The 24,425-nt window shown below is 38.2% G+C and overlaps 1 protein-coding gene across 2 annotated transcripts in view; it reads left to right on the top strand.

The window, feature by feature from the left end:
• LOC148019889 (cyclase-like protein 3) overlaps positions 1-23,881 on the top strand; it is an 86,426-nt gene extending 62,545 nt beyond the window's left edge. Inside the window, exons 4-6 of one of the 2 annotated variants that reach the window (XM_087700083.1) lie at positions 24-121; positions 832-902; positions 23,653-23,881. In XM_087700083.1, the coding sequence (XP_087556209.1) occupies positions 24-121; positions 832-902; positions 23,653-23,655 (172 nt within the window). In that variant the 3' untranslated portion in view covers positions 23,656-23,881. Of the gene's footprint in view, positions 1-23; positions 122-831; positions 903-17,938; positions 18,439-23,652 lie in introns of those variants that run through there. The other variant, XM_087700082.1, reaches the window with a different exon arrangement.
• Positions 23,882-24,425: the final 544 nt, after the last annotated feature.

Genomic DNA, 24,425 nt, shown 5'->3' with positions numbered 1-24,425 from the left:
AGCTGGATCATTTTGTGATGCAGGCGTTTGATGTGGAAAACTCAATTTGATTCAAGTTATGTCGGTTTCACTGAAGATGGGGCACAATGGCTGAAAGACAACACTGATGTCAAGCTAATTGGTATCTTTGAAAACAATATGTTGATTGCGCATGTATTGGTACTTTTGGTCGCTTAACCTAGGATCATGGATGGGTAACCTGATAGGATAAAAGATGTGCTTGTCCTCATTTTGAGAGTTCTTTGTGCACAATCAAGTGATCAAACTGTGGTTTTGGTTTTTGGTTTCTTTTTTCTGGTAAAAGAGAAAGGGTAGACGAGTTTCTTGCATCTCTTTGTTTCAATGCCTGTACATACTACAAGGCTTATGGTAACTAGTAGGAAAGAAATCTCTGCCCCAAAACAAGAAATGTGAGTATGCATGGTAGAACATGCCTCATACCTTTGAGTAAGGCATCAAATTGGTTGCATGATATGTTAATAAGAGATTATTCATGATCACTGTCAGGATCTCTAGTGCACGTTTGCATTATTGCCAATCACAGTCAGGATCTCGATTCTCTAGTGCACATTTGCAGGTACAGGCTACTTGCATCTGCAGGAACCACCTTTATGCATGTATTTGTATCCACTTACTGAAACAGTGCCTGCACGTTAATGTACTCAAATTTTTTCCCATAATGTACTTACTGTTACTAATCAATGATGGCGTATCCTTTTATGTCACTCCCAACTATGAGTCTCTAATGCACTGATGTTTCTGTGTAATTAGATTGAATCAGAAAAGTTCTTAATTACATGAATGGAATTTGGATTTTCTTGTAACTTGCAGGTGTTGATTATCTTTCTGTTGCATCTTTTGACTATCTGATACCAGCACATGTTGTTTTCCTACAAAACAAGGTATGTGGTATTCTGAATATTCAGATTCTTAATTTCACTTTAAGGAACAAAGTCTTTGAACTGTGCAGTCTAAGGCTATTTACGTGTTGGCCATCCAATGGTGTGCTAGTACTTTTTGATCCTGGATACTGGTGCAATGTTTATCCAATGATGAAATCTTCTCAGGGGAGAAAAGTACTTTTCAATTTAACAACCGCTGCTCCTGCTGTCCCTTCTTGATAGTGCCATCACTTAAATTCTGCCTCCCCACCATTGCCACCAGCATCAGCAACCTCAATGTCTTTCTTTGCCTTCTCATTCCCTCTCTTGCATTATCATCCTATTTCTTTTTCCTCCAATTTTGTTGTCATCTTACCCACCTTTCCCCTTCTCTTCTTCAATTTTTTATGCCAAAAGAAAAAGTTGTAATAAGTTATACTTGACTAGTACTAGGTGCTCCCCAGTGTCAGATTTGGGCCTAGATTAGTTTATTGGTCACTAATGTGAGTGTTGACTTTAGAGATTTGGCATTGATTAATGAATTAATGCTAGTCTAAGGGTTACTAATTGCTTAGCGATACTTGAAAGTTGGTTGGTGGAATTATTTTTCTTGGTACTAGAATAATTGCTAAATTAATTTTCAAAAATAATATTCTGAAAATTATTTTAATAAGCTGAGTTATGCGAGAAAATAGGATTAGAAGGATAAACGTTTTTCGGGGCTGGTAGAAGTCTATTCCAACCATTGTGAGAGAGGAGAAGGCTGTTAGAGAGCAAGGAGATGTTGCTGATGTGATTTCAGCTACCAAGGATCCTACAGTGGTGACGACAGTTTAGAGCACTCCAGGTGTAAGTGATAGTATACAGGAGGGGACAGTGGTCTTTCTGGTGGTCCTAAGCTGTAGGTGATAGCTTCCATGGCTGTTTGAGCAAGGCAGTAACAGTTTTTTAGCATTTCTCACAATGAAACTCTTAAATTTCTCTCTATAGCATTCTCTCTCATCCCCTAGCCATTTCTTAAGTTATCTTAGTAAAATCCAGCCATTTGAGTAATTAGAGGTAGAGATATTGGAAAATCACTACTGTAAACCCTAATTTACAGTAGAAATTAGGGTTTGACAACCACCTTAGGATGCGTGCTCAAAATTGAGGGCCTAGAACTTGAATTCCACTAGCTGAAATTGAGGAATTTCAGGGAGATTCAAGATGCGAGCTAGAAAGTATCAAATTTGGAGCTGAATTTATTTTTTAGGAAGCAAGGTGAAGGCCAATCCCAAGCAAACTAAGGAGCAAATTGGCTTGGAGGCTTGCTGGATAGTTTTGATAGCAAGTGGCACTTGGATTAGTAGAGGAGGTTAGAGGATCTTAGTTATATCCCATCTATTTACAATAAAAGTTGAGGAAATATTGCAAGGAGCGCCAAATTTGGAGCCAACAGGGTATCCAATGTCTAAGATTAAGTGGTGACCTTTGTATTTTCAGTTTATGTGAATTAATTACTCATTGTAATTAGTGTTAAATTAGATCATTACTATTCTATCCAAGGAGGAAGGCTAGTTTCAAGGTTCCATCGTTGGGATACCATCAAATTCCTTAAATTGGTGGATCGAGGCTCTTGATTGAAGGTTAGAAGTTTCGCCCTAGTGCAGAAATTATATTCAGCTGACCATTATAGCATAAATGTCTTGAGATAGTGAGATGGGAACAAGCAAGGATGATATCTCTCAATCTGAAAATTCACAAAGTGTTGGGAAAAATGCAATGCCTGATCTTGGACAAGGCTTATAGTATGGACAATAAGCTGATTATGTTGGTTTAGACCAAAATGTGGGTGCTTTTACGTCTATAGAGGGTAATGATCAATAAGAGAAAGAGGAATTTGATGACCATTGTAAAGATCAGCTAAGGATAGTAGCTGAAATGTTTGTGCAATTGGCAAATGATGCTCAGTTTAGGCGCTTTTTGTATCTCTTAAAAGAGGGCAACAAAGTCAAGAAGAGGAAATCTTCAAGAGGTTCGAGATAGCTAGATGCATCGAAGGAAGAGCCAATATAATAGCACGACGTCCAAATGTGGGTAGTGAGCATAAGCAAGTGATGCTAGTAGGGAAATTGATACATATGCAAGGTCAACTTGAAAGTGCCAATCCAATGTTTTCTAAATAGCAGGGAATACATTTAATGATAGGGCAGCTAGGGTACTTTGGTGGTGGCACTAGTTTCCATGTTATGGTGGGTCAGGGATTGCATGTGGGGATGTATGGTACAACTCCCTATGGTATGCAACAATCAATGCATGGTATGCAAAGTCCAATAATGTATTTGGGTATGGCTGGTAATATGCATAACCCTATGTATAGCAATATTGGTATGATGCTGGAACACAAAGTGCTAGTCACAAGAAAAATGTAGCTAGTAATGCTGCATGCAATGTTTGGGAAAATGTATCTTGGTATGGTTGGTAGTATGCAAATTTTCATGCACAATCATATTGCAATGGTCCTAAGTATGCAAAGATGAATATTTCCTAATGCATTTGGTGCTCCTAGCATGTCAGGTATACATGAGGCGCTAGTCAACTGGATACAAGGTTTCATGTTGGTTAAGATAGAACTGTAGCAATGTGAAAATAGAAAGGATCTCTTTGCTCTAGAGAGACAAAGGTCTAGAACTTAGTGGAGGTTTTGAGGCAAGTAAAGCTAGAGGTAAAGTTTCCATGTGCTTCTTGGTAGTAAAACTCTAGCATTGTTTCACCTATGAAAGAATGTAACTGGATGGAGAAAGGTGACCTAGCAGATTATTCTCAGTGATGTACTTTATCTTGATGTGCTTTTGTTAGAGCCGATTTTGGATTGGACTCTTTTGGGCTGAATATACCATAGAAGGTCCAAAGTATTGCTTGATGCTTAAGAGGAAAGTTGCACCTTCACTTTCCTAGTAATGGAAAACTTGGTTATGTAGTGGATCTCGGATGTACTTGGTTTGTACCATGGTATTGTATATTGACAATATTTTTGCCAGTGGGATCACTATTTAATGTACTAGTTAGCTGAGTTGGTATGCAGATGTGTATGGTTTGCACCTAGGGTTGAATCTATACATTTGCAAGGTTGCTAGTATGTATGGATACATGGAACATACATTTGGATGTGATGTGCATTTGCAACGCATGTATGGGATATATGGATGATATGCAATATACATTTGTAGGTGATGCAAGAGAAGTACAATTGCACAAGTTACATGTGATTTGCAATTGATGTATGCTTTATATGAGTATCATGTAGTATATCATTGTGATAAGGCATTAATAATGCTTAGTTTATGCATTACAATGCCTTGGTGATTAGAATAGCATTGGGTTTTGGCATGTGGATACATCTCTTATGGTTTTGACAGTGGTTATGATTCATGTGTATGGATTGTAATTGGTTTAAGTAATTGAAATTTCACATGTAGAGGGCATGAGCATTGTTAAGTAGTAGATGTACATGTTGTTTGACTACGATGCCAGTATGTATTTTCAGTAGTGGCAACGGATGCTTTGGCACATTGCAGTGGATTTCAAGGAGATGGTTTGTCTCGAGGATGTGAAATTTTATAACTTTACTTAACATTTGCTTTAAAATTTATCAAATGTACTAATGTGACTTGTATATGTGAGGTGCAAGTTAATTATTTTAGTGTGGGACCCAGGACTTCGAGATATCAATTGGTACAAAGGCAAAAGTTGTAATAAGTTATACTTGACAGGTACTAGTTGGTATCCAGTGTCGGATTTGGGCCTAGACCAATTTATTGGCCACTAATATGAGTGGTATTTCAGCCATTGTGAGAGAGGAGTCGGCTGTTAGAGAGTAGGAAGATGCTACTAATGTGATTTACAGCCACTAGGGATCGGTTCTATAGCAGGTGACAGCAGTTTAGAGCTCTCCACGTGTAGGTGATATGAACCCAAGGTAATTCTGGTCTAGATGACAACATACAAGAGGTAGTAGCAGTCTTTCTGGTGGTCCTAAGTTGTAGGTGATAGCTTCCATGACTATTTGAGTAAGGCAACAATAGTTTTTTAGCATTTATTGCGACGAAACTTTAAAACTTCTCTCTTTTGCATTCTCTCCCATCCCCTAGCCATCTCTGAAGTTATTTTAGGAAAATCCAGCCGTTCGAGTCATCAGAGATGGAGATATTGGAAAAGGTCTATTGTAAAACCTAATTTACAATAGAAAATAGGGTTTAACAGCCAACTTAGGATGCATGCTCAGAATTGAGAATCTAGGACTTGAATTCGAGAATTGAAATTGATAAATTTTAGGTAGATTTAAGAGACCAGCTAGCCAATATCAGATTTGGGGCTGAATTTTTTTTTCAAGGGGCAAGGTGAAGGCCAATCCCCAAGCAAATTGGTTTGAAGGCTTGTTGGTCAATTTTGACAGCAAGTGGCACTTGGATTAGTAGAGGAGGTCAAAGATCTTAGTTGTATTCCATCCATTTGCAATAAAAGTTAAGGAAATACCCCAAGGGACACCAAATTTGGGGCCAACAAGGTGTCCGATGTCCAAGTTTAAATGGTAATCTTTGTATGTTTAGTTTATGTGAATTAGTTACTTGTTGTAATTAGTATTAAATCAGGTCATTACCACCCCATCCAAGGAGGAAGGCTGTTTTCAACATTATCTTCTCATATCATGTCCTAAGTGTTTGCTTTAAACCATAGAGGGCCTTATGCAAATGATAGTTTGCTTTCTAATCCTTTTTGAAGAAAGCTAGGAGGTTGAGTGATATAAACCTCCTCATGAAGATCACCATTCAGAAAAGCAATTTTCACATTCAACTGATGCACATGCCAATCATAATGAGCAGTAAAAGCAATGACACTGCGAATGGTGGTCATGCGTGAAGTGGGTGCAAACATCTCATCATAGTCGATCACATGTGGTTGGGCATACCCTTTGGCAACAAGACGTGCCTTGTAGTGATCAATGCTACCATCAGATCCATGTTTCAATTTGTAAACCCACTCAATGCTTATAGTACACTTGCTAGTAGGCAAGTCACATAACTCTGACGTGTCATTTTTATCAATAAAGTTTAACTTTGATTGCATAGTTGCCATCCAATGTTCGTTTTATAAAGCATCATGTAGAGAAATAGGTTCTTCATTGCATGCAGTAGCTATAAGTGATATGCAACTAAGTTACCTTGTGCATGGCGAGTGGGTGCCCTAGTTGTACTGGGAAGAGAAACAGGTTGTTTGCTGTCCCATAATGTATCTAACAATCATCTAGGAACTGTTTTAGCTTCCCAAATTGTAGCCCTCTCATTAGCCACTTCATAATCAGCAATGCCTTGATCAATGGGTTGAAAATCGGGCTGTTGTTCTTTGCCGGTGATTTTGTTGCTATAAACCCTCAATAGGTTGCTGAAATTGACCAAAATCAGGTTCACTTTGTTGAAATAAAAGTAACAAATTGTCAAGCATGTCCATAGGCCCAGATTGGGCTGATTTTTGCAGTCCATGAAGGTCTGACCAGCATGTTCAGCGAATACCACATCTCTACTAAGAAAAATCTTGTTCGTAGAGAGTTGATAGAAGCGGTACCCTTCACTTTTTGCACTATAACCAATAAAAATGCATTTGACAGCCTTGTTTTCTAGTTTATGTCTTTGTGGTTGTGGGACCAAAGCATATGCCAAACAACCAAAGACACGAATATGTGATACCATTGGTTTCCAGGCATTCCAAGCCTCATAAGGTGTACATTCAGCCAATGCTTTGGTTGGGCTGCGATTTTAGCACATACACTCATATATGATAGCATCAAGCCAAAACTTTGGGGGCAGCTTATTGTGTGAGAGCATGCAATGTGCCATTTCCATCAAAGTGCAAATTTTGCTTTCAACCACACCATTTTGTTTAGTTGTGTAAGGCGTAGTACATTGATGGATAATGCCCCTTTTAGCCAAAAAGGAGTTAAACTCCTATGACATATATTCCCCTCCTTGATCAATATGGAGTGTTATTAGCTTGTATACATTGTTATTTTTAGCTAAGACCAAGAATGTTTTAAAGCATGTAAACACTTCAGATTTTTGCCTCAAAGCATATGCCTAACAATGATGGGTCGTGTCATCAATGAAGGTAACAAAGTACAAATATCCTTCGATGGATTCAACATGCCCACAAACATCACTATGCACAAGCTGTAATTTTTGATCAGCCCGCATAGAATCACCCTTGGGAAATGAAGCACGATGCATTTTGACAAGTACACAACTTTCACATACATTGTGGGTAGGTGTTTTCAGTGGAGGGAGATCGAGCACCATATTTTTGCTTTTTAGGCAAAGCAAACCACTATAATTAAGATGACCAAATCAAGCATGCCATAACTCAATGTCATCCCCAATGGTGGCACCAACATGTTATGCATTGTGACATTAATGTGACATTAAAAGTGACATTTAATGTCACGTTAAGGTCACAAATATGGAATGTGACATTAAAGTGACATTTAATGTGACATTAAGGTAAATCTAGGGGAACATGCACGAGAATGACCGTCCGGGCTCTTGGGCGCCTGAACGGGGTTAAGGGGAGCCTAGAGAGTAAGAGAGTCCAAGAATAGTAGGACTCAAGAAAAGTGGACGGCTGGCAGAGGAAACGGGGGAGAGGTGCCAGCACTTATCTAGGCTTGGTTGGGAGGAGAAGAATCGCTCGTGCTCAGAGGTTTCATCGTTTTTTTCTGTCTTTTCCGAAGCCATCTTTCATTGGTATCAAAGCCGTGAGGATTCCTGGAGATCTTCAACGAAAGGGCAGTGACGGATTTTCAAGTGCCCCGCGATCTGTTCAGTCGACAGTCGACGGACCCGTAAAGCCGTTGGTCAAACGTTAAGTGCCCCGCTATCCATTTAGTCGATAGTCGGCGGACCCTAAGCTACTGGTCAAACGATTAGGTGACACGTCACGAAAAAACTTGACGTGATGTGTAAATTTGGTCACGAAACGTATCGAAAGGGCAGCCACTTTTTCACGCCTGTTTGAAAATGCGTAAGCTGATCGTGGGCCATCGAATCCTGGCCACGCCTGTCTGTGAATGTCCTCCATGAACACACCAACAAGACACGCATTCTTCTCCTTTTCACGGGCTGAAATTGAAGTTATTTTCTGATACGTGTTTGATCAGTCGACTGCGTGTTCGGAATTCTTCTTTTCAGCCTCAACTGTATTTATATCACAAGTACAGGTTCAGCAGAAAGTAAATTCAGGAAAAGGACATTGATGGTCTGCGTGATTATTAAAGAAGGGAGCTGAATACTAGTCGTTCTGCAAAGAAGCTCCATTTTCTGCTTGACCGGCTTTGTCCGGGAAGATAAAATCTGTTCCTTACTCTTCGGGTTTCTTTCCAAATCAGCAGCCACTATCTGCCATTAAAATCAGGGAAGTACTTTACTTTGTATGCAAATTTCTTATCTTTGCTTTCCAATTCCAGTGTATTAATGGCAGAAAGAGAGAAAGAGAAAGTAATGGAAGGTTCTAGTTCTGGGGACCACCCTATGGTAGATCCCCAGGAACCAGAAATGCAAGAAGAACAGTGGGAAGAATTTTTTGCTACACGAGAGCAATTTGATGATCTTACTGCTCGTGTGCAAGCTCAGGGGGTTCAAATGGAATTTTTAACTCAAACACTCACTGAAATAAAATCTCAATTAACTTTATTGTTGGAAAGAGATAAAAATAAGATAGAAACCTCGGATGTCTCATCTTCATCGAAAGATTTAGATGTGACTATGCGAGATCCTAAGGAACCCCAACTTTACCATAAATTGAGGGATAATCCAGTTCTAAAGGATATGAAACCACCTCAATTTTACGGGGAGGAAAAAGATAGGAATAAAGACACAATCTTTAATTTCCTCCAAAAATGGGAAGATTTACATAAATTAAAAAATACCCCACCACATCTCCAAGCACTGGAGGCTAGTTTAACTTTGGGGCCCAAAGCATATAAGTGGTGGCGAACTTTAAAGGAGGCGAATAAAATACCTGAAACCTGGGCTCAATTTGAATCCATCTTTTTGAAAGAATTTCTTCTTGAAAATGAAATGGAAAGAAATTGGGAAGATTGGGATTATGTCAGACAAAAGGGATGACCCCTGCTGACATATCTGGAGGAATATCGTGAGATAATCCTCAAATTGGAAGGAATAGATGAATTCCAAAAAACAAGAGGATTCATTAGGGGACTAGATAAAGCCTGTAAAAAGGAAGTAAAACGGAGTTTACCTGCTGGAAGAGGCAATTAAATTTGCATTAATTCATAAAGATAGTATGCGTCCAGGTACACTCACTAGTCTCACTGATACAGAGCCCAAGTCTAAGGAATTGGAAACCTCAAAATTTGTGGGCAAATTTAAAAGGAAAATGCCATTCTTTAAGGGTAAAAAACAACCTTTTGAAAAGAAACCATATATGAGGCCAAAGTTAAGTCCTGATGACTTTGATAAGGCCAAAAAAGAAAAGTTGTGTTTCAATTGCCTATCCCCTAACCATGCTGCTTGGAATTGCCCTCAAAAGAAAAAGGGGGAAGACAAAGGAAAGGATAAGGACAAGGGCAAGGGAAAAGAAAAACAAATCCATGTAGTGCAGACCTTAGAATTAAAGGGTCATGAAAAGTATAAATCTTTAGAGGTCTTGCACATGGATGTACAACATAAGTGTTGTATGTCAACTTCTATGTGGCAGCCTACCTTTGGGCCACATGATTTACTTAGAGTACATGGATTGATAGCTGGAAAAAGAGTTAGAGTCATGATTGATGACTCTGCCACACATAATTTTATAAATTATGCACTTGTAAAAAAATTGAAACTTCCCCAACAAAAGAGTGGGCATCAATATGTTGTTCGTATGATGCAAGGCCAAGACAATAAAATATGGGATACAATGGTATCCAATTTGGAAATGGAAATTCAAGGATATAAAGATAAACTTGATTTCCAAATAATGAACATGGAAAGAGCTGATATTGCTCTAGGGAGGGAGTGGCTATGGGGTTTGGAACCATCCTTAAAACGAAGTTACCATCATAATACACTAGAATTTGAAAGGGATGGTAAGATTTTTGTCATTCAAGGTGAACATGAAGTATCTGATAATCCTTTGCTGTGTTCTACTGAAGTTCAGAAGATGATAAAGAAGGAAGTTTGTGAGGTATATATGTTATGGTCTCTTCCTGTACAGAATACTTTTACTTTTTGTAACATAAAGCAACAATTTTCTTATGTTTGTGAGTTGAATGTTAATAATGAATTAAGTAGTTTGTTAGATGATTTTAAAGATGTGTTTCCTTCTGATTTACCAAGTGGCCTTCCACCAGATAGGGGTGATATAAATCACCCAATTGATATAAATAAGGATACACACCCTATTTTAAAACCACCGTATAGGTTAAGTGAAACACAGCATCAAGAAGTTGAAAGACAAATTAAGGATTACCTGGATAAAGGGTTTATTCAACCCAGTAATTCACCTTGGGCTTCACCAATTTTATTGGTAAAGAAAAAAGACGGTTCTATGCGACTTTGTGTTGACTATAGAGCACTTAATAAAATAATGGTGAAGAATAAATTTCCTATGCCCAGAATGGAAGATCTTTTTGATCAATTACAAGGGGCAAAATTCTTCACAAAGATAGATTTAAGATCAGGTTATCACCAAGTAAGAATTAAGGAACAAGATGTTTCCAAGACAGCATTTCTTACTAGATACGAGCATTATGATTTTTTGGTGATGCCTTTTGGCCTCACTAATGCACCAGCTACCTTTATGAAGCTGATGAATAGTGTTTTACGGCCCTATCTCGGACATTTTGTAGTAGTCTTCTTGGATGATATCTTGATCTTTAGTAAATCAAGAGAAGAACATTTGGAACACTTACAATTAGTATTCCAACTGTTAAGAACGCATTCCCTTTATGCAAAGAAAACTAAATGTGAATTCTTTGCACAAGAGGTCAAATATTTGGGGCATATTATCTCGAAAGAGAGAATCAACATGGATCCAGAAAAAGTAAGGGCAATTATTGAATGGCCACCTCCAAGGAACCTGGAAGAGCTGCAGATCTTCCTAGGTTTATTTGGATTTTATCGTAGATTCATTCGAGATTATGCCAAAATAGCTGTTCCAATGATAGACCAACTTAAAGGGAAAGGAAAAAGTTTTAATTGGGGAATAGACCAAAATGAAAGTTTTCAAAAACTTAAGGTAGCTATTGCTACAGCTCCAGTACTATTAATAGTGGATCCCAATAAACCATTTGTGGTTGAAGCTGATGCCAGTGATAAGGCAATAGGCGCGGTCTTATTACAAGAAGGTCGACCAATTGCTTTTGAAAGCAAGAAATTAGACCATGCAAAACAGAATTATTCTGTTTATGAGAGGGAGCTGTATGCAATAGTACATGCAATGAAGAAATGGAGGCACTATTTATATGGTGCCAAACTTTTGATTTTATCGGATCATGAAAGCATTAAGTGGCTTAATGATCAACTGGATTTACACGAGTGTAAAGCCAGATGGGCCGAACTCCTCCAAGAGTTCGACTATGAGATAAGATATAGAAAAGGAAAGTATAATATAGTAGCTGATGCACTCAGCAGAATGCCCATCATTAATGAATTGAGTTTTACTCAGTTCACTTCCAACTTGCTTGAATCTTTAAAAGGGAAATGCCACGTTGATCCGGCATATTCCAACATATGGGAAGCAATAAAAAATGGGGATCCAAATGAAAGTGCTTCTACTGAGGAAGGAATATCTGAGGATGTTTACTAAGGAAATGGAGCATCAGGGGTTGCTCAAACTGGATTCAAGTGGAAGAATTTTACCATTGATAATGGTTATTTACTCTACAAGGGTAGGGTATGTGTCCCGAAAGATACAGAAATAAGGCGCCAGATACTCTTTGAGTGTCATGATACCCCTAGCGCGGGACATCCAGGAGTTAATAAGACTTATAGTCTTATTAAAAGGCAGTTCTATTGGCCTGGAATGAATAAGGACGTCCTTGACTATGTGGTCAAATGTAATAAATGCCAGGTTAATAAAGCTGAAAGACTGAAAATGGGAGGACTTCTCCATCCACTAGAAATTCCTTTGGGAAAATGGGAGAGTATCTCCATGGACTTTATTGTTGCTTTACCTAGAACACAGAGGGGGCACGACTCTGTGTGGGTGATTGTGGATAGGTTAACCAAAATGGCTAGGTTCATTCCAACTTCAACTGATGTTAAAACACCAGAATTGGCTAGATTGTTCGTAGAGAACATATACCGATTGTATGGCCTTCCGGCAAATATAGTTTCTGATCGGGATAGAAAATTTGATAGCCATTTTTGGCGTGCGGTATTTAGGAAATTGGATACTAAACTTAGCATGAGTACGGCGGATCATCCGCAAACAGATGGGCAAACTGAAAGGGTTAACCAAATTTTTGAAGATATGCTTAGGGCATATGTAAGTAAAAGGCAAACTAATTGGGAAGAGTATTTACCGATAGCAGAGTTTGCATATAACAGTGCCAAGCACTCTTCCACTGGATATAGTCCATTTATGTTAATGTATGGGTTTCAGCCTAGAGCTCCTTTTGCAGTAGGACTGCATAAGGAAAAGGTTCAGGCAGCTAAAGACTTTTTGGAGGATATGAATAGTATGTTAAAATTTGCTCAAGAAAATATTAAAAAAGCTCAAAATCGAGCTAGAGCATATGCAGATCCTCACCGAAGAGACATCTCCTTTGAAGAAGGAGAATTGGTCTATCTTAAGGTGCGTGAACAAACTAAAACTATGAAAAAGGGACAATGTCCAAAGCTTTCACCAAGGTATTGTGGTCCTTTCATAATACTTAAAAAGGTGGGAGAATTGGCTTACAAGCTCCAACTACAGTAAAATACATCCAGTTTTTCATATAAGTAAATTAAGGAAGAAGTTGGGTGATTTGGATAATCTAATCTTAAATGATGATATTGAGGAGCTATTCAATGACCAATCTAATCCACATGAACCAGAAAAAATATTAAATGTTCGTAATCAACGAACAAGGAATACTATTTATGAGGAATGTTTGGTTAAGTGGAAAGATTGTTCAGAAGAAAGCTTAACATGGGAGCGAGTAAGTACTTTAAAGAAAAGGTTTACCGATTCATAGTTAGACCTTCCAAGTATCGTTTTCGAGGACGAAACCGATTCTTAAGGGGAAGGAAATGTGACATTAAAAGTGACATTTAATGTCACGTTAAGGTCACAAATATGGAATGTGACATTAAAGTGACATTTAATGTGACATTAAGATAAATCTAGGGGAACATGCATGAGAATGACCGTCCAGGCTCTTGGGCGCCCGAACGGGGTTAAGGGGAGCCTAGAGAGTAAGAGAGTCCAAGAATAGTAGGACTCAAGAAAAGTGGACAGCTGGCAGAGGAAACGGGGGAGAGGTGCTAGCACTTATCTAGGCGTGGTTGGGAGGAGAAGAATCGCTCGTGCTCAGAGGTTTCATCGTTTTTTTCTGTCTTTTCTGAAGCCATCTTTCATGCATCCTCTAATGCTCTCCTCTCATGTAAATCAAGCTGATAGAGTTGATTGTACAAAGTATCCGTCACAATAAGGGCATCCCCATTACTACAGTAATAGACATTGCATCGATTCATGTGGAATTTAACCACAAAACCAACACATACAATGGTTGAAACTAAAAGCAAATTTTTCTTTATGTAGACTGGGTCGTGTCTTCCAAGTTGTGGATTGGCTTAGACACTCCATCGCACGTCCACAAATTCTTCTAATTGGCGGCAATAGGTGTATTTCTCCTTGGGATGAGATGTCATCTCCTTGTATAAATTTTACAACCACGTTTAATGTTTTTGTATATGATATTCAATTAGTTTGCGAATATAAGGTATGATTGATACACATTTTTCTTACCGTTTTCTCAAAGTCTGAAACTGCCTGATCAATGATCTCCGATTAAAACTCACCAAAACGCCGTACGTGTTCTATAGACAAGCGACACTTTCGTCTGATTGCCAGTTTGCATTGAGAGGATTTACAAAAGATGTCAGGGGATTTGTAGAGGTTTGTTTTTCTTTGTCATTAATCTTGTTAACCTCTTGCTTGGGGCAATTCTCTTCATAATTCCCCTTGCCACGATATCTCTTACAAAGAGGGGTATAGTCTTAATTGTTGCAGGTATTTGGGCAATATATCACTATATGAGCTTTCTATTGGCATCGATAACAAATTATTGATCCTCTAGGCCTTAGATGTTCATTTTAACCCATTGTATTATAACAATTATCATTATTTCTCCCAAAATGAGAATTTTCTCCTCAATTGCCATTACTATTATAAATGTTTCAAGGCATGGGAGGTCTTCCTTGGGTGGGTAAATAATGATACCAATGCATCAAATGTGTATGCATTAGCATCTCCTTTTGCAAGCAAACAAACTGTAGTAGCAAAGCTCTAATAAATATCAAATAAACCAACCAAGACTGTAGATATAAGAGATGCATCGGGAATGACTTCATCAATATTAGCAAGTTGCTCTGTAATGTCCTTGACTCGTATAATGTATGCATTCACAGAATCACCTTCTGTCATGTGCTCCATCTCAAGCTACTTACCTAAACAGGCTACATGAGTCTCATTGCACACTTGATACAACGAAGCAAGCCTATCCCAAGCATCCTTGGCCGTTGTGCATGATTGAATATGTGGGATAACACGTCTCTTGCTTGAGAGTGTAATCAAAGCATGAGCTTGGGCATCATGCCCATTGCTGTGGGAGGTGTAGGAGGAGTTGGAGCGGAAGATCCATTGGTGTTAATGGATGACTTAGAAGAACTTGTGACATTCTGTGTAGTCGGGTCTGTAGGCCTAACTTTTGAACCACATACATAACCCCAAAGCTACTGGGCAACAAGTTTATTCTTCATCATGCATGCCCACATGGGATAATTAAGTGCCATTCAATTTGTTTGAGTCTCCAAACATGTCAAACAAATCATTTTCCCCTGCCGTTGCTTGTTGAACTTTGGGGTTTTTTTTTTTTTTTTTTTGGGTGGGGTGTAACCAGCTGCTGTCCAATGTATAAATGTAGCTACGAGACAAAATAAAGCAAAGAAAAGACAAAACAACTCACAATTTTTTGAAAAATTGATGTTGTCGATGAAAAATTTACAGTTGGTGAAAGACCGAGCAATTTTGGAGCATAGAATGCAGAATCCTCAAAATTTTGGTGGGATTCAGGGTTTGCATGCAAAAGCCCTAAATTTGTTAAAGAAATTTGAAGGAAGGTGGTGTTTGCTGTGAAAGCCCCAATGTTTGTGCTTAACAAGATCACTGTGCACGAATAGGAGCAATTATAAGTGGGATAATTCTGATTAAGGCTTTAAAGCAGAATATTTTAATGAAAACAATATCAGATGTTAGGCATAAATTTGTCGAGACATTAAATGTCAAGGATGATGTGGCACATGTTGACGATGTGGATGTAGGCTGTCAGGGCTTGTTTGACATGGTGAGGCAAGTGTGATGTGGCACAAGGCTGTCGGAGCTAATGGATTCTGACTGTCGGACCTATGCAGCGGATGATGTGGCATGAGGGGTTGTCGAGGCAAAAGTGGGAGGTAGAATGCGTGACGAGGTGGACTGACGAGGTACAGGCTACAGATTTGACGGCAGGCTAAGAGGTGACTAGCTTCAGGCAGCACATGTGACTTTTAAGACAGAATTTGATGAGGTGTTGGCTGTTGATGAAGACATGCAACATGCAGCCGATTGAAGGTTGCTCGTAGACTGAGAGGAAAGAGAGTAGCTGAGCTTGAGGCTCAACGATGGCTATGGCAGGGTGCAAGCAAGGTCGCAACTAAGAAGACATATGGCTTTGATACCATTGTCAGGTTAGGGTTTAGCAATATGCGCACACTCACGCACACTCATAGTGAACAAGTGAACAACAAGAGAGAAGAGAGTGCTTGAAGGTCACATCCACTATGTGAGAATGTAATGAAGGTACAATCCCTAAGGCACTAAGTACCACACCCATTGATAGATGTTCACATAGGGAAAAAACCCTTCTCCAAGTAGATGCTAAAATTGTTTGTGAGATAAGGGAGCGTGCACACTAGAACGTAGTAGAAACACAATAAGTTTAGCATCTCTTTTACTAGAGTGACTTTTTTGTACATGTCAATCAATGCATGCACATGATAGCACCATGGCCTTCCAAGCAATACATCATATCCATCCAATGCAATAAAGAACTCTTCACTATCCACATAACTTTGAATGTGAATGATTGGTGTAACCAGCTCTGCATGACCACAACATGCCATACCCACTTCTCACATCAGTCCTATCTCATCCTCTCTGATGCCAAGTCTATCAGCCATATTTGTGGAGATACAATTAGCACGAGGACTTTGATCAAAGAATATCAATGCTTGCTGATCCCTTACTTTGCCCATGCTCTACATAGTTCTATTAGCCAGCAATGGTTTTGGGCCTTTTACCCTTAGGATCACCTTTATTTTCAGTACTTTGAGCTTGCTGCCTATTAGGACAGTAGCGATGTGCCCCTCCTATTCACACACACACCATTTATTGGTAGCATATAGTTCTTTGCATTTATCACCACTTTTCCAAGTGCTAATTTGTTATCTTTGCCTTTTTCTAGCATTAAATGTAGACGTGCTTTGTCTCGGCCTTTGTTGCCTTCTGTTTTGATTTCTCATCACCTTTGAAGCTGGGAGACTTTCCATGCAGCAAAGCGTCAGTTATACTTACTATCTCTATCAACTAAGACATGCTAGTCATTGTTGTCTTTATGCAAAAATCCCTTATTTCTTTGGGCAGCCCACAACAATACTTCCTCACACCACTGATTGTTAGAGCTCCTTTCCAACCCACATCCACCTCCCAAACCCTAGGGAGTTCATCTTAATGAGGGATCACCTTGGAGCGAGCTATATCCCTATGTTGAGCTAGCCCCTAGGACAAAGACCGAAACATCCTTATGATTGACAAATATGAACCATCATTGACCACTGAAAGAGACATCCACCAAGATACCTCAACCCCTTATGTGGGAGCAACTATTGCAGCATCCTATGAGGTTCCTAGGATGAGTAGAGATTGCGTCATCTTTTGTTTTCTTGATTTGATTCTTATTTTTGGGTTTATTTCTTTTAGTACTCGTTTTACTCTAGCCGTAGGTATTTACATTTGGTTCACTCGTGAGATATACTTTGATTGTACTTTTGACTGTTTGAAAGTTAAGATAATTGCGTGAGGTGTGAAGTAGCTGAGAAACTTTGAGCAAATTCATCCATCTGAATCGTTATTAAATAGTCTAGTGCATGTGAAGATTTCATTTTCATGTCTCAAGTCAGCTGCCCTTGAAATGCGGAACCAATGAATCTTCAAACACGTCAGCCAGCCATCTGGGGCAGTGTGTAACCAGTGACCAGCCTTAACCTTCGTGGATTTTCCCTTCCTTTGTACGTGCTGATGAACTGTGTGCCTGGTGAGAAAAGGAGTTTTGTTTTTGTTTTGAGGCTCTAAGCTATTCAAACAAGGATTATCCTTGCGATGGGGACTTACAAGATTAATGCATAGCTTTAATATAGGGAATCTTATGGCAATGTCTGATACATTGACGTCCAACAAATGTTACAGCTTTGATTCTAATGAGGATCCTAGAAAATGTATACAAACTTGACTTGGTGATGGTTAGTGATATGATGTAAACATCTTACAATAATCAGAACTTATGCAGATTAAAAGCCAGTTGAGGTTCTTGATTGTACCTTCTAGACATTTAGTTAGCTTATTCTCTCCTCCTAGAAATGAGCCTAACAGGCTAGACACTTTCCATATTTAATTCTTCTTTTCTTTGGAGATCTAATGTATTTGCAACTTGAACATACACAATTTAAACTTTTTTAGAATTTTAAGCCATCTATCAGTCATCCTTTCTTGTTGCACTCACTTTGCAGGACACAATCTTGGTAGAGGGACTGAATCTGGATGACGTTAAGGTTGGGCTTTATGAATTACATTGTCTTCCTTTGAAGTTGGTAAACTCGGATGGATCACCCATCCGGTGTATTTTAGAGAAGTAGGCATCATTGTACACAACAGGTAAGAGTTGAAACCTCCCTTGAAGGAGATCCTTTACATTCCTAACAGCCCTTGGTATGCCATATCTTATATCAGAAATAATTTCATTACTTGAGGTTCCTGTGTTTCATATAACACCCTAGGAGGAGCTTTCTGTTCTAAGCCATTCAGCCTAAATATGCAGAATGCTATGCCAATTTACATGGAAGTTTTCCTGAATGTAAATAGAACATATGACAAGTTGGATACATTATGATGACTCCATTGCAAGAACAAGGCAGTCTATTATTGCCATAGCTATTCACAGCAATTATGACTGTGTGCAAACAAAAAGCTTATGTAGATTGGACAGGCAGCATAATTTGTTTCAAGCGTATAGTAAGTGTCTATACCCCTAGTAACACTAATATATCGAGCACTTTTAAGACCAATGTATTGATAAGCGTCCACCCCTAGAAACATCAAATTTTTATCGATAAGCATTCGCCTCTAGCAACGTTAAATTTATTGAGCACTCTTAAGGCCAATGTGCCATTGGAGATATTATGCTCTATGTTGTGCACATTGAATGCATGTGTATAATAACATTGGACCATTGATATTATAGCTCATCATCATGGAACCATGCCATGCCACAGTCACAATTTTTGTATAGCCCACATCTTCAAACACACGATTGACCAAATGGGATACTATTGCTTCTAAAACTATAGAAGACATAAGAAGTCTACCTTTGCACATGTTGATGTTTTCTTCCTGCAAGGACTTGGATGCTAATGTTATCTTCGTTTTTGTCAAGTTTTATGTTGAAAGCCACCATTAAAGTATATATTGATCCTAAAAGCTATTCCCAAAAGTTATTAGACAATTATCACAATCTTCCACAATTAAGACATTGAAGTAGAGTTGTACAAACTGACTAGGAGGATAGAAAGGTATAGAAGCCCGGATGTAACTCTTGTGGTGGAGTAGTGTTGCTCATTTCTAGAGCCTCATATGTTTTTCTTTCACACTTTTCGATCTTAAAACTTTTCATGCGTTAGAAGGTTGGGTAATTCAACAAACCAATTGACTATCTCTTATGTAACTCTTGGGAGAGTCGAGGGAATCAACTTATTATTTAATGGTTTGCTTGGGTGACACTTGTATCAATGAGAAAATCCTTGAGCATATGTGGCATAAGAAGTGGTTTGGTATTCAAATAAAGAGGAGTTTATTTGAATGGCGATTTGGTAATGAAAAGGGGAAAGATGATTATTTGAAAAATTGGTATGTGGCTCTCTCTCTCTCTCTCTCTCTCTCTCTCTCTCTCTCTCTCTCTCTCTCAAATAATATAAAGGGGAAAGGTGAGTCTTTGAAAGGTCAATGAGTGGCTTTCACACACACACCCACACCCACACCCACACCCACACCCACACTCGCGCGCGCGCACACGTATGTAGAGTAAGATAAAAATTAGGTATACAAGAAATAAAAGGGTTTTCTTTTGATGGGTGATATGGTGATAAAAAAGAAAATGTAGACCTGTGGAAAAGTTATTGGTGGCTTTGTGTGTATGTGTGTGTTTCTTTGTTTGGGAAATGATTTTTTGTTTCTATTTAAATACATGAGATGAAATGTTCTAATGGATGAATGTGAGTGTGCATACTCTTAACAATACCCAAAGATGCACATATATTAGAAATAAAGATGCGTTTTCTTGATGAAATGATATTTTCATGGTTCGAATTTGTGTATGTAATGTGTATATATTCTAAAAGTATCCACACATGTATATATATTATAAAAATATATTCACAATATATATACATATGTGTATGTACGTATGCACATGTATAAATACTCTCATACGTGTACATATGCTTGTATATGTAAACATGCATGAGAGAGAGAGAGAGAGAGAGAGAGAGAGAGAGAGAGAGAGAGAGAGAGAGAGAGAGAGAGAGAGAGAGAGAGAGAGAGAGAATTGATAAGAAAGAACTATGAAAGAGAAGAGAGGAAATAGAGAGAATGTATATAAACTTATAAAATATGCACATATGTATATGCATACATACATATGAGGACATATTCATATACAAACACATCTTCACACATACATACATGTATAAGTATGTATATATGAAGACATGCATACACATGTTACACAACATGTGTACATATGAGATTAAAAAATATAAGAGACCAGTGACTTTGGATAAAAAAGAAAGGAGATGAGAGAGACGATGAGGGGGACAGAGAGGATATGCATAGTTACAAGACCACACAAATGGAAATATATGTAGTAAACATGCATATACATACTTGTACATATACATACATACACATGTATATACATATTTGTACACATACATACACATGTATATATGTATACACAATATGTATATTTATGAGGTGAAAAAGGATGAGAGGAAATTGAATGTTTAAAAATTCTTTCAATATGGTTACATTAGTATTTGCTCAATTATGAAAACATGGTTATTGTTGGTTGAGAATTTTGCATAATGTAAGCTTGTCTTTTGGGTTATGATAGCTCTAGAAAGGTGTAGTTGTGTCAAGGGCCATCATAAAGAGCACCGTTGAAATTAATTATAAGTGAGGTTCTACAATGAGGATTGAAGTACTTGGTGCATCTTCTTAACTCATGTAAGTTGGAAGAATTTGCATCCAATCCTACTCATCCTTGGGAGGGAATATATTTGGCCAACAATCAAGAGGTTGGATGGTTGTTAGAATCTCCTTGTAATAGTTTAGAGATAGCATTTAAGTTGATAGATGAGGTCCTTCAATACTCTGTCTCAATGCAAACTACCTCCGTATTTCTTAGAAAGACCAAACCATTGTCCTAATCTTTGGTGAGATGTGTGTTGTGTATCCATGGTTGATCGAGCAAAAGGTTGTAGCTAACTCCTTTCATAACAACGATGTTAACCTTGAATTGTATCTCGATAATCTTGACAAGCTAATCTCTTAAGACTCTCATTGGTCTAAGTTTAAATCCATATCAATGATGCTAGATTAAAATTCACTATGGTTCAATTGGTGGATTTTCCTTAGCTTGGAGTCCACCTTGATTAACCATGCTCACATTGGCTTCAGTGTTGATAATCCCTCACCATATAGTGTCTCCAAGGATTTCCACGAGAAGAACATGTTATTCAACTTCTTCCCAAAATGTGTTAACCCCTAAAGCGCTTAGGGTCCGAGGTGCACTAAAGCAAGATTGTGGAATGTGGTAAGATATCGTAACGTTTGATTTTTCTACTCAATATTTCAATCCTTTGCCAAATCAATGGGCTACCTTTAAGTAGAGTTTCGAGTGAAATTATAACTTTTGTGGATATAAGGGATGCAGTTATTGTAGATTTAATGGTCTCGTAGAGATATTGTAGCCTACTTGTATCATGAACAAAAGAAGATCGTTCTATAGGCTATGAGTCATTCGATGATTTGATTGTGATTTCATTGGATTGTCATGGCTTCTATTAAAGAGATGTGTGGGATAAGCTTGGAATGCTTAAGATCTCATTGGCTTGCCGTATTTGCAACTCATCTTAAGTCACCTTTATTCAAAATTTGAGCTTGTTAATTGTAGCTAGTTGCTGAACTTGGTCAAGGTGTACATTGTCCTTGTTGAAGAACTTTCATTGGCATATCCTTAAGGTTAGACTAGTTCTAGGTGAAGATATCCCAATATTCTTTTAGTAAGTAAATGAATTGTTCCTCATTCTTTGCAACATTGAACTCCTTAGCAATGTACACATGCTTAGGGGATTCCCCATGCGCTGTAATATTTACTTCCTTGATCTTTGCCAATCCCTCAATGGGTTTGTTAGATGTGTTTTTGTGCTTGGCACCAAGCAACACAACTACTTGATCATTCTTTTTGAATCTTGTGAATTGTGCCTGTAGGCCTGATTAGAATTCCCAACGAGCTCTAATGGTAGTGAGGTGGCAATTTGCCAAAAGCCTTTTAGGTAGATATATACATTGGGAGTGCAATTTTTGTCATACCATGAACTGTGGTGGTAAATCCCCGCATTAGGATCATTTCCTTGGAACTGTGGAGAAGTCCACGTGCGGGTGTCAACACCAAGTTCCCAAACATGCAACCAAGGCCATTCGAGAGCACTATGAACAAGAAAAGGATTTTGTTGTAAGAGTGCCATGTGAAGAAGTTGAGATGTTCGACTCACATAGTGACATTGTCAATTAGGCAAATGTCTCTCAATCTCAGGTATGTGCGCACGCACACACACACACACACACACACACACACACACACACACACACACACACACACACACACACACACACACACACACACACAAGCATGTGTGTGTGTGTGTGTGTGTGTGTGTGTGTGTGTGTGTGTGTGTGTGTGTGTGTGTGTGTGTGTGTGTGTGTGTGTGTGTGCGTGCGTTTAATACATATGTTTCCTATTGTGTGGTCTCATAAGTGTATGTGTCCTCTCTCTCTCTCTCTCCCTCTTATCATTTATCTCACATCTCCTTTTTTCTTTAGAGTCCCTTGTCTCTCATGTTTTTTCACCTCATGAATATACATATTGTATACGCATGCGTGTGCACGTGTATGTGTATGTTTTGATATGTGCACCTTTTAGCAAGAATCAACCAACTTTAATGAAAGAGAGGTGTCCATAATTTACAAGATTATGCTACAATGTACTTCTTATGAAGATAAAGGAATTTCCTTATGCTTCTAAATACGCTAGTAGAAAGATAACGTTCTAATATTAATCTAAAAGCATGATTTAAAAAAAAATCAATCATCAATACTCTAGGGAAGCTTTAAAGATATACAAATGGCATCCCTAATGCTTGAGAGATCATTATATCTTAGAAGTAATCACAAGATATGTGTAGTGGGCAACATCCCCATTTTTAGTTAAACACAAGATACTTAGTTGCAAAACATAGCCTATAGAAGAGTTTGTCAAGCTATAGGACACGTGACACATAGGATTAGTGCTCTGTGTGGTCAAGAGGCGGCAACTAGAAATGATAGTTTTGATGTTGATCATTGTTTTAGGAGTTTGTTTGAAGGTTCAAAGGAGAGGTGTAGGAGCCAGTCACCTCACAATAGATGCTAAAAATGCAAGCAACAAACATAGCCGAGAACAATGCAACATATTTAATGTCAACAATTGAGCTAAAAACACATAAGCAAATAGGTTGTGAAATGGTAATGATGATGTGACAATAGTTGCAAAGATTGGACAATTAGTGACAATTAGTGGATGCCATGGGTTTCATAACTAAAACCTGAAAAAATGGGACTAGGAGAGTGGTTGGGCAATCTCCTATTTATAAATGTGGATCCTTCCAAAATTAAGATTTTGGCTTGTGAGACATAGAAACCTTTAGCAATCCTTGAGTTTTGGGGTTGTTTCAATGAGCTAATGAAGATTTAATGTGTTGTATATTTTTCTTAGCTTAACATATTTTTCTCTATTAAGTCCCCAAGTATCTTATTCCCCATGTGTTGGAATATGTTTCAAGCATCACTTAGGTTGAATGTCATTCTTTCAGACTAATACAACCTTGTTGTTGTTTCAAATGTCTTGTAGTGATAAGCATATTTTTGCTAATAGCTCAATGCAAGATCAAGAGATGTGAAATATCTGGACCTTTTGTATGTGTCAAGGAGATCATCCAATCTTGGTAGGGGGTACGCATCATGTTGGGTGATTTTGTTTAATGGTTTGGAGTCAATGCAAAAACAATATGTATCATCATCCTTTTTCACAAAGTGGAGCTTTGGTGTCCCATCACTTGTAGATGGCTCTATGACTGTAGATATCCACATTTCATGGAAAATTGGTAAATTAACTTTCTTAGTGACCTCTTTTTTGAAATAATTCCTTGTATTGGTGAATAATGTATTTGATCTCTTGGCTTCCATCTCTTGTGGTATAAGTGGGATGTTTTCTACTATCAATGTGTATGCTATTTCCTCTTTGTTTGCTAGTCAAATGAGTGGGATTGAGTGTATTGTGCATTTTTAGTTCATGTGTTTTGAAGCTTATTGTTGAGTGTGTTTTCAATAGTGAATCTAATCCTAGGATGACTTTGAAGACTTAAGTTTGAAGTATGTAAAATACATGTATGTCTTTAATTAGTCCTAGTTCAATGTCTATGTTCATGACTTTGTTTGAGTGGTACAAGTTGTCATTGTTCCAAAGAGTATGGTGATTGAATGTATTGTTAGTATTTTGTACTATGTATTTTAACTAAGTTTTAGCTTATAGAATATATGGTACTTCCTATATATGGAAGTGCTTCAACATCTTGATCTTGAATCTTCATGAGAATTGTGCGCATACCTTGTGTGATGAAGGCT

The sequence above is a fragment of the Lygodium microphyllum genome, chromosome 19 (assembly GCF_053477565.2).
Source record: "Lygodium microphyllum isolate KBCC chromosome 19, Lygodium_microphyllum_v1.1.10, whole genome shotgun sequence".
Taxonomy (NCBI): Eukaryota; Viridiplantae; Streptophyta; class Polypodiopsida; order Schizaeales; family Lygodiaceae; genus Lygodium; species Lygodium microphyllum.
Note: the sequence above shows the minus strand (reverse complement) of the source record. Positions and strands in the feature narration are given on the sequence as shown.